At 37.3% G+C, this 12,003-nt stretch overlaps 1 protein-coding gene across 1 annotated transcript; it reads right to left on the bottom strand.

The window, feature by feature from the left end:
- Positions 1–11,205: 11,205 nt before the first annotated feature.
- On the bottom strand, positions 11,206–11,619 carry LOC143562327 (uncharacterized). The gene has a single exon (XM_077050158.1). The coding sequence runs from the start codon at positions 11,617–11,619 to the stop codon at positions 11,206–11,208; it is 414 nt and encodes a 137-aa protein (XP_076906273.1).
- Between the last annotated feature and the right edge of the window lie 384 nt (positions 11,620–12,003).

Below are 12,003 nucleotides of genomic sequence, written 5' to 3'. Positions count from 1 at the left end.
AAAACAAACAAGTGCCTTATTGACGATGCAGAGATAGTACCAATTGGAAACTCACACATAACTAAACTTTGTAAGAATCTGTATAAATAATAGGTGAAAAAGTCAACAGTTACGACTAAACAGAATTTCAATGGTCAAATTTCGGTAACATGCCTTACAACGGGGAATTATACTCATTTGAAAACGAAAACAAATATTCTTGTTTGTTCCTAAGAAGCTTTTAACTAGTATATTGAATTTCGGGGACGAAACTTCTTAACTCGGGAAGAATGTGACATTCGTGACAAAACCGGATACACCTCACTATTCACAAATCGAATAAGTGTTTAACCACTTATTGCGTAACGAATGAACGGATAACCAAACGGGTTTGGTTATGACCCAGATATCTCGGGGGGCCATGTATAAGCGATATACGTTGAATATAAGCCAACATATTACTATTATGACCTTGGTTCGATATGTAAGACCCCGAATCCCGGGAATCTTACAGTTGGTGATCTCGTCCACAAATTTACAAAAATTTAAAACCAAACGATTTGTTTTATTCAAAACCAGTTCAGTTCAGAGTAAATAACAGCGGAAAAAGTGTAAATATTTAAAAATCCCAAACACGGGTACAAGTGTCCAAAATCGAATGTAAATAAAATATCCGTTTTATTTGAAATCCTTGACCAGAAATGCCTTCAACCTTTCGAGCAGTCTCCAGCACGTCCACGCGGTAACCTCCAATCCTTAACCTGAAAGTCAAACTAACATACACACAAAGTCAGCTAGAGCTGAGTGAGTTCGGTTTTCATAAACAATATTTCATACTTTATTTCAAAACTTATAATTCTAAACAATAGAGAGGATAATAATAAAATAATTAATATAATTCACCAAATAATACATTCATCGTCGAACACACGTACACGGGCCTCTCCACCACGAGTCAAGACTCGGGTAATATATTTGACCCGGACGCGGTAAGACCTAAGCATGTGACACAAGCCTCTCCACCACGGGTCAAACCCGAGTAATATATTTGACTCGGTCACAGCTTACACATCCAAGCACGTGATATGGGCCTCTCCACCACGGGTACAACCCGAGTATTATATTTGACCCGATCACGGCTCAACATACAACGGGCCTCTTCACCACGGGATTTTAAAACCCGAGTAATATATTTGACCCCCCAAAATGATGATCACGCCACACGGGCCTCTCCACCACGGGATTTGAAAACCTGAGTAATATATTTGACCCGGCCGTGATCACCAAGCACACAGACATCAATAAGCCTACTCACATCATTCTTAGTCATAAGGAACTAAATATCATCACACAACCATAGGCTATAAGGTAACACATACTCATACATACATACATACCTCCATACATACATACACATATATATATATGTATATATCATCCCAACGTGAACTAAGTAAATAGGTCTACTCGTATTCAAATTCTACCAAGCCTGTTAACTTCCTCGAGTCTAGACCATCAACGACGTATGTAACCTTAAAGGATATAAGACCATAAACGAGTCTAAAATATTCTAAACCGTAGCAAATAATTCCAATATAGCTTTCAAAATGCACAATCACGAGTAAGACCATGTAATACCATTCAAATCGTTGTAACGAGTAAAATCGTATAAAATTTGTATTTCGATGTATATGCAAGCCCAAAACGTAAAAAGAGTAAAAAGGGCATCATGAACTCACCTGATACAAGACACGTATTCACCACAAGCCAGATGATCCCTAAGATGACTCGTTTACATTCAATCAATACTAATGACATCAAGATGACTCGTTTACCCTACGAGACGTTCTAACGGGGTTCGGGTCACCTAAAGCCTTGACCTCATCAAACTACATCACAACAGCCCCCGAGGCCTCACATTCACCAAAACGACCCTTAGACACTTCCGGGAATAAGGAATTCCCAAATTACCCCGTGTGGACCCAACATGATAAAATCACAGCCCCGTGTGGACCCAACATGATAAAATCACAGCCAACAAGTCCACACGACGCTACACGAGTCAAATGGGTCGGTAATTCGCAAGTACAACGCACCAACTACTCAATAAACGAAATTGCGCGTTGTTACGACCCGTTGGAGTAACCGACAACCAATTCAGACCCGTAACTTTTAAAAATGATTTTTCAACAACTCGTACATCAAACCAAGTGTCCCCGAGCTGAATTGGTCGTTAATCACTTCAACCCTCGCGTTAAACGCGCCAAACTACAATTCTAGTCAACCGAACATAACAATCAAACTACAACTAGTTGATCAACTTAACAAACACCTATGAACATAATTTTGAAGTATGTAATACTAGACATACCTAGGAAGATGTTGGTGCAAAAACTCACTTCAAACAGCCCCGACAAGAACACAATTGAACATCCACCGGTTAAGGCTAAAACGAACTTATCGATCAATAACAAGTAAAACGTGTAGATTTTAGCATGAGAAGATGCATTTAATTGCATAGGATAACCTTTGAAATGAATTATTAAATTTTTACCAGACTTTAATAAATGTCTTAGGTTTATAAAATTATTTTTTTATATTTTTCCAGTGGACACAAAAATCATAAAAATTCCTCCAACATAGAAAAGTATGTGCAGCTATTTCAGTGCGCAACAAAATGGTTTTATTTTTATAAAAATCATTTCCCAACCAAATTAAACGATTCCAATTGGGTTTGGTTCCTAACTCAAAATATTATCTACCAGAAGTGGAACCAACCAATTTGGACTTGTAGAAAAAGAGTTATGATGTCGGGATGACAAACCAGAATCAGTCATCCCGCATCAGCTTTGACACTCGGTCTTATAAAATCATAAAAACTATTCAAATCTCATCCAAAAATTACATATTATACCTTTCTGGAAACTAGACTCAAATTAGAACATCATGGAAACAAGAATAGATCAAAAACATAAATTTTCATTGAGTTACAGACCAAAAAATAAACGCGTACGAATCTTTCAGCAACTGTTTTAATCAAAACTCAAACCCTAACATGTTTATGAGATCTATAGGGTTCAATAAACGTTTTAATGGTGAAAAAGACAATCCTTGATGTAATACTAACCTTGAATTGGATGAAAATCACTTGAGAATGGTTCGAGAGGTGAGAAAAAACGTGAAGGGGAGGTGGCTGGATGCTTGCGATCGGCAGAAGGAAGAGAAGAGAAAGAGTTAGGGTTTATTAATATAAAAGTTACAGTTAGGCCCCCAAACTTGTAAATTATGAAAACTTAGATGAAAGGTTAGATATTTTAACTTACGGAAATGACAAGGAGGTCCCCGAAGAATGTCATATCAATCTCGGAAATTTATACAAACTTTACAAATGTCTCATGCCAATAACATAAATGCCGGGTCCGACATAAATATTTTTCGATTTTTACAAACATATGCTATGTTTTTATAAATTTACACAAAAATAGCCGAAAAACACTCGTTTTCGCATTGTTTGTCATACCCGATATATTTTTCACGCCAAAAACCGAACCCGAAATAAATTTGGACTCGGCATTTCATGGTTAGGCATGTAAATCAAGAAAATTGGGCCAAATGGGCACAAAAGGGGGCCCAACAAGCCCATCCCACCAAAGTTGAAAAAAAAAACCCTTAACAGTATTATATTTATATTTCTTTAAAGTTAAGTAACTTTAGATATTTTGTAACTCAATTTCCAGAACTTGAACATTCATATCGGCTGGTCTTTAACACCCATAGCCAAAACATGAGGTAATTAGGCTATTTTAATCAATTTTTACTTGTTTTAGTCATGTTTAATTACATATAAAAATAGTTTGATTACCAAAAATCACTTCTAACCTTGCAAAAACCATAAAAATTGTTTAAAAACATGGTTTGATCATAGACATGGTTAAGAACCTGTTTTGATAAGTTTCTTTGGCCATAAACACGGATTAAAGGGTTTAAACGGCGGTTTTACGGTTCAAAAGTTCGGTTTAATGTCCTTACCGAAACCCTAAGTTCCAAGGCTTCCATTATGATGAAACATGCTTGGTTTGTGATATGCAACCTGTACTTAGCTTATATAGAAGCATAAAAACCCAGAAATTGGATTAAGAGAGTGAAAATGGGCGAAAACCGCAAAGGTAATGCCGAATTCCTCGATTACGGGCAATTTAGGTTATGGTAGTGATGTGCACATTTTTAGGTCATTAAATTTTTCTAGGACATAAGGGACCATATGATTGAGTTCCTTTCCAAATTTGGTAATTTTCTGATCATCCGAGAATATTTGGTGAATTTATTACCGATTTGGGATGTTTATTTGGTAAAAATACCTAACATGCTTGAAAAATTGTGATATTTTTTGGGGAACTCATATTTGATCTAATTATATCACATATAAAATTTGGGGTCATTTGGAAAACCCTAGCTATGTTTTGTGGATTCGCATTTATTCGAGTTTTCATGATCGTTTTTAGCTCGAAAAGGGTAATTAGCAAGAGTTTTAGCTTCTAGAATTTTTACAGATTGTTTTTTCAAGTATTTTGATCACTCAGTAATTTTGGAGGATTTTTCAAAAATTGTTTGGTATAAACAGATGATTATCGAGTTAAATATAACATATAAAATGAATTTTTACAAATTAATAAATCAGCAAATAATTCCAGAAGTATTTTTATAAACATCTACATATTTTAATTGATAAGTGGCTAAATTTTTATAGTTCAATGATAAACGAATAATTAATTATGCTAACTTGAATAGTAAACAAATCCAATTCTGATAAAAACCGATGAGTTTGTGATTAACGAATCTGTTAGAACATCAGAACATCAAAAGTGATCAAAAATCATACTTTTGGGTTAGTTAAGTTAAAACAAACTTTTTGTGAGAAACACGAACAATTTGGGTGAATTGTACGTGTTTTTCTCCAAACCAAACTAAATAATCGGAAATGATTGTGATCTTTCTTTATAAATTAATTATTTTATCAACCAACACATTTACCCGAGTTTACATCCCCATAACTGTTATCTAAACGCGTAAATGAACAACTTGGCCAAGCTGGTGAAACGGGGAAACTGAGCCAAGTTCGGTTTTAAGTATTAGACATTGAACAACATCACAATCTAAGACTATTGACACTTTCTAGTTGTTATAGCTATACCTAGATTAGATATACGGCCCAGTTTAGTATTTTAGATTATAATAATATTAAAATATTAATATTATTTTAATATTCATTATAGGGACTAGTGAACGAGTCAAAACAAACTACGAGCTTACCCTATACCTCTGTGTCGGATCTCTACTAGACCGTGAGTTTCATGACCCCACTTTTAAATTGTTTTTACGAACTTTTGGGGTGGAAAACATGTTGATACATATCTATATACTCTGAATTGTTTGATGATGGGAATTATCTATGTGCTAACACACAAAAGTCCCCACGAACACAGTGATTAACTTCGAGCCTGTAGCTTGTGAATAGTACTATTGGTTTGACAAACCCAACGGAATCAGCCTGGTTGCGGTGTCACACATAACGCCGTTTGCACATGACCATAATGATACAAACACGTTATGTAGTGTTAGATATAGCTAATCGGGGCATGCTGTGGGCGGAAGCGGCGCCACAGTGGTTGATTGAGCGTGGGAAATGGAGGCATGCAACACGAACATTCAAGGCTTCATTGTAGCTTAGCATAATTACATCATAAACATACAAACAAACGTACTTGTGAACGTACATACATACATGCGTATTTTCAAACTATAGTTGTCAAGACCGGACCTTGTGCAAACCTTGATAGGTTGACAAGAACACACAAATCTATTGAGTTGAAGGCCACCTAGATATTCCGGCAGAATCAGAATATCCAAGCCTTGGGATTAAAGGTTTGTGCAATAATAATAGTCAATAAAGAACAAGATAGACAAAGATTCACTATTATTGATGTATCGTTTCAATTTAACAGTGATATTCAATGAAGACAATGTCTAGGGTTTCATGACGGCGGCTGTACGAGGAGACAATGAGAATATTCGCTCAGGTGTGTGCCCTCGTATTCAGCCAAAGAACCGTCATTTAATGATAACCTAGTATTCTATTTATAGACCCTGACATTCCTTCTAGAAGCCCTATCATTACATAATGACTGACTAAACTAAAAACACAGGTGTAAAAAAGTCTTCCGAGTATGATATATCTTGTTCGAGCATACTTGATATGCACAGCATGCTCAATGCAAGTCTTCGAGCACACTTTACTTAGAATATTTTCAGATAGAAAATATTCTCCTCCAGCATGCTTCAATCTTCTTGACTAATCCTTGCTTTGCTCGAATAAGTCCATCAAGCATGCATATTCTTCTTGATGTCTTCAATCCTGCCTAGAGACTTATTGAACAATCTTCAACATACTTGGATGCATAGCTTGCTCGGGACTGAACTATGCTCGAAGTCTATACTTAGAACATTTGGCATCTACTTTATTGCATCCATGCTCGACCCACCAATGTGCTCGGAGCACTTGGTTTAAGCTGGATGATCAAGTTGTTTGCTCGATTGGCCATCCTTACTTGAAGAAGAACACGTTTGCTCAGCGAAGTTTAGCTTGCTAGAAGCCTTCAACACTTAGATGAATTCACTGAAGTAGGTCTGAAACACCATGCTCGAGGTAGTAGAATCATGCTCGATGGTCCAAGCTTGCTCGTAGTCCATACTTAGCCGATATCTTGAGGAGGTTGAAAAGATTCCAATCTTTCTTGCAAATATCTGACTCGACAATCTCCTCCTAGATTGGAACAAGCTCAGATGAACCAAAACATACCTGCATATAGTTACAAATGTATTAGTTTTATATGATAATCAATTTAAGCAAAAGTCATTACATTAAAAGAAGGAAATTTTTCCACTTGGGAATTACACATCAAATTTACATATCATTCATAATACAGATCAAAATCAATGTACACAAAAAAAAATACTAAAGATAAACAAGAGTAACTAGATCATCCAATTGCTCCACTCCTGCTATCTTCTTCTCTGGCTCCATTTAGCTTCTTTCTTCTTCCTTAGCCTTAGAGCTGCAGCCCTTTGCTTGAAAATTTCTAATTCTACACCATCTTCATACTCCAAAGGAACTTCCACGTTTACAATTTCTCGAACGATAGCTGTGATTAAACATGTGTAGGAATTGCAACTCTTCATCATGTTTAATCACAGCTATCGTTCTTCCCAAAGAGTTCCTGAGTGATACAGAGTCATTATGCCTATTATAAGTAAGATGAACAATTTGTCCATCTTGCTGCTTGACCGGGATGATAGCGAATCTCGCAATCATAGTCGCTAAGCAACTCGACCCAAAGACGTTGTCTCATGTTGAGTTCTTTTTGATCGAAAATGTGTTGGAGACTCTTATGATCAGTAAATACAACGCATTTGGTACCATAGAGATAATGTCTCCAAATCTTCAAGGCGAATATGACGGCACCAAGCTCGAGATCGTGCGACGTATAAATCTTTTTGTGAACCATGAGTTGTCTCGAAGCATACATAATAACCTTTCCTTGTTTCATAAGAACACAACCTAGGCCTTGATTAGAAGCATCACAGAATACGATAAAATCTTCAACACCTTTGGAAAGAGCGAGAATAGGTGCATTGCAAAGCAAGTCCTTAAGGGTTTGAAACGCTTCTTCTTGCTTTGACCCCCACTCGTAAGGTTTACTGTGTAAAAGCGGTGAGGGGAAACGCAATCTTCGAGAAGTTATGAGTGAAACGATGGTAATTGTCACACCCTCAAAATCCACTAACGGAGTTTTACCGTCAGAGGGTGTGAACTAACAGGATCAGAATCATTAGTTATAATCAAACCATAAAAACGTTTAAATGAAAATAAGTGCGGAAGCGTAAAAACCAAAAGACAAAAGTTACGTCACGCTGGACGACTTAAAAACCCAAGTAATAATAGTTAAAAACATGTTTGCATATCAGAATGTTCAAAAACCATACCTGATCCTATACCGCGCGCCCGCCTCGGCTACCTGAGAATAACATACTAAAAGTGTCAACACGAGGTTGGTGAGTTCACAAGTTTATATAAAATAAAGCGTTTAGCGTTTTGCGTTCAGCGTTACCAGATAGTGTTAAATCAATTATATATCGATAGGTAGCTAGCCTATACAACAAGTATTACTAAGTGTTCGACACCGAAGCTGACTGTTTATCAAGTGCCTTGCCACCAGGTCATCCAGACCATGGTATGTGTTAGCCAAAATTACACCCGCTCGACCTCCAGTCGAGTTTAGCGTTGGGTGGGGTTTGTCAAACCCAGTAGTACTACTCAACAGTGACTCGCTATTATCCAAATATTAACCGGTTCGATGTGTAGGACTTCAATTGTTTCGTTTGCCACTTAGCCTTTACAAGTGATATATAATTTACTAACAAAATCTTAAATGCATTTTTCGGAGTATGTTATCTCCCCCAAGTGAAAAGCGTTTAAAACAGTTTAAAGGGGTAAGTGAAACTCACTGTTTGCGAAGAATTTCCCAAAAATAGTTCACCAAGTGATGCGCGTCACAGAAAACTCTCTTTAGCATTCTAAAACAACAAAGAGATTTTGTAAGTATTCAAGCTATTAACGAGTCTCTAGACCCGGCACGTAATACCTATGCAAATATTACGTTTCGTGTTTCGTTTGTAAATCGTGTGTGATTTTAACAAGTACATTTGTGATACGTTACATGTTGTGAATGACTATCTACGTGTCAAGTATTTATAGTGTACATATTTAGCAACTATTCCCCGCAAGGGCAATTTGGTCAAAACATAACAATTAACTAGCAATTAGCACTTTTCATGTATTTTCACCAAGTTCAGCAGCTAACTTTACCGAGACAGAATTCTACTAGTAAAGATTACTCTAATTCACAGATCACAACTCATCAATTAATTCATCAAAAATCACCACAAGAGCACACATGTGTTAGGTTTCCAGAACATATTTTATTGTATTTTTATTCCACATATATTTCTCACAATGATCAAAACATTACAGCAAACTCATAACAGTCAAATTCATGCGCAACAGAATGTTATTTGAAATTCCCGTTAAATGAAAAATCCAACAAATGCAAGACCACTTGGGTTAGGTTCCTAACTCAACAAGTCAACTTCCAGAAGTGGAACCAACCCAATTGGTCTCGTAGTTCATGAGATATAATATTTACAAAACAACCTAACAGCAGGTCTCACAACTCAGATTTGCACAACGTTTTTGTAAATCATAAAAGTTAACTTTTACACGTCCAAAAATTGCAAATTTATATTCTTCAGAAACTAGACTCAACCTAGTTTACTGTAGTATCAATAATCTCAACCAATTTTCACATTTACACCCCGTTACAGTCAATTGAACATCAACAACATAATTTGTCCAGAAACTGTTTGCAACAAAACTCAACATATTAACCATCTATAGACTATAATCCGTTCATATAACACTCTAGACACCATAATCACTATCCATGCACATCAATTACACATTACATCCATGATTAGGGTTTTACTTGAACCCAAAATCAAGAAACAAACGACTATCATGCAATAACACCAATACTAGCTATCAATTCAACAATCAATACATCTTTCAATCAAAGCAAGACACATGAACACAAACCACATATAAAAATCGGACCTAGGGTTTATAATTAACCCATTAAAAACCGAAATTGAGCATAGAGGATGCATAGGATAGTTGTTTATACCTTCCTAGCACCTTAATCTTCAATCAAACTTGAACAATCTTGATTGTATTTGTGTGTATGATGGCCGATTGCAAGGGAGACAAGGGTGGGGGGGGCTGCCGTCGGTTTAGGAGAGAAAGAGAGAAGAGAGTTTAGGGTTTAGGTTAATATTAATAATAATAATATATTACACTTAAGTCCCTCAACTTTCAAATGCTACTTTTCTAGCTAAATTAACTTAGTTTGCACATTGAGTTAACGTTAAATAACATGTTATCACATAACACATAAGTCTAACACATAATTATCACATAATTATTGTTTTGACGTTTTTTGTTTATTCGCCAATTGTTTGCGTCAACTCGTTTGCGTTTCGGTGCAAATTCCCGAAAGACTACACATGTAGTAAGTGTCAAGCGTCATTTAAACCCTAGTTTAAATGTAATGAGGTGTGCGTTATAGATCCAATGATCTTTAAGTTTGAATTAACGGAGTTGAGTTAACAGAGTTAACCTGAAATTGACGATTGTCACAGTAATATCCCGCTAAACCAAGAAAAGAACGAACTTCGGTGTGAGACGTCGGTGTCTTCCAATTCTTGACGGCTTCAATCTTCGCGGGATCGACATGGATACCCTTTTCGTTAACGATATGGCCCAAAAATTGAACTTCCTTAAGCCAAAATTCACACTTCGAAAACTTGGCAAACAATTGTTCCTTCCGTAGGAGGTCAAGGATAGCATGTAGATTCTCTTGGTGATCGTTTTCGGATTTCGAGTAGACCAAAATGTCATCGATGAAAACAATTACGAATTTGTCCAAGTATGGTTTACACACACGGTTTATGAGGTCCATGAAAACCGCGAGTGCATTGGTTAGCCCAAAAGACATAACACAAAATTCATAATGCCAATACACGGAGCGGGTAACGGTTTTTTACGGTAAGCTTGTTAAGTTCACGATAGTCGATACACATGCGAAATGATCCATCCTTCTTCTTCACAAACAAAACAGGTGTGCCCCAAGGAGAAGAACTCGGGGGAATGAAACCCTTATTGGAGAGTTCTTGGAGTTGGCTCGAAAGCTCTTGCATTTCGGACAGTGCAAGACGATAGGGTGCTTTGGCAATGGGATTAGCTCCAGGTACGAGATCAATGCGAAAATCGACTTGATGAATAGGACGAAGTCCAACAACGTCATCAAGAAAGACGTTGGGAAAATCACGCACAATAGGGATATCTTGAATTTTCTTCTTCTCCTTATCTTTCTCCACCACAAAAGCCAAAAACGCAACGTACTTCTTACGCAAATAACGTTGAGCTTAAAAGCATGACATGAGATTAAGCTTAGAAGCAGGCGTACTACCGAATACTTTAAGAATACGACCATCTTGAAGAGGTATACGAAGGAACTTATCAAAACAAACGACCTCAACGTTATTCAAAGTCAATCAATCCATCCCAACTATGACATCAAAACTCCCTATTTGCATCGGAATAAGATCTATACGGAACTTGACCTTATTCAGAACTATGACACAATCCCGAATAACCGAATCTATAGTAATCGAATTCCCATTATCTACTTCTACGGTAAAAGGCTTAGACAAACTATCCCAAGGCTTATCAATAATGTATGCAAAGTCTAACGAAATAAAGCTCTTATCGGCACCAGTATCGAATAACACGGAAGCAGAATGGTTATTAATAGAGAACGTACCATTCACCACATCACTTGAGCTTTGGGCTTGATTCATGTTCATCATGAAGGCACGACCATTCGTACCTTGAGGAGGTGGTGCCGCTTGATTAATCAGAGGGGCTTGAATAGCAGGAACTTGAGGAGTAGCAGTCGGTGGAGCCATAAGTTGGGGAACTTGTGGAGCATAGGTGTGAGGTGCAAAGCTTTGAGGGATCGGGGGTAGTTAAGTTTGGACTTTGGTAGGCTTGGCTAGTGTAGTACGGTGCAGGAACAACTTGGGCTTGATGAGCATAATACGGTGGAGGCATCACATGGGCTTGATTGGCACGGGCTAGCAATGGGCACATATTGTGGAGATGACTAGGATCTCCACAATGGTAGCAAGCACGGGTATTTGGAAATCCGGCTTGATCTTGGGGATTATTAGCAGCTCGAGGAGTAGACGGTGCGGGTTGTTGAGAAATGGCTCGTGCATTTGGAGGTGCACGGCAGATATTAGCAAGAGGCCCATAACGGTTGCACGAGGTTTAAGGATGACAAGTGGTTG

The sequence above is a fragment of the Bidens hawaiensis genome, unplaced genomic scaffold, assembly GCF_021521415.1.
Source record: "Bidens hawaiensis isolate Kalapana, Puna unplaced genomic scaffold, B.hawaiensis_p1.1 tig00020927_1, whole genome shotgun sequence".
In the NCBI taxonomy this organism is placed as follows: Eukaryota; Viridiplantae; Streptophyta; class Magnoliopsida; order Asterales; family Asteraceae; genus Bidens; species Bidens hawaiensis.
Note: the sequence above shows the minus strand (reverse complement) of the source record. Positions and strands in the feature narration are given on the sequence as shown.

Excerpts from the sequence above, each read along its gene's own strand:
- LOC143562327 (XM_077050158.1), bottom strand. The coding sequence starts at position 11,619 with ATGGCTCCACCGACTGCTACTCCTCAAGTTCCTGCTATTCAAGCCCCT.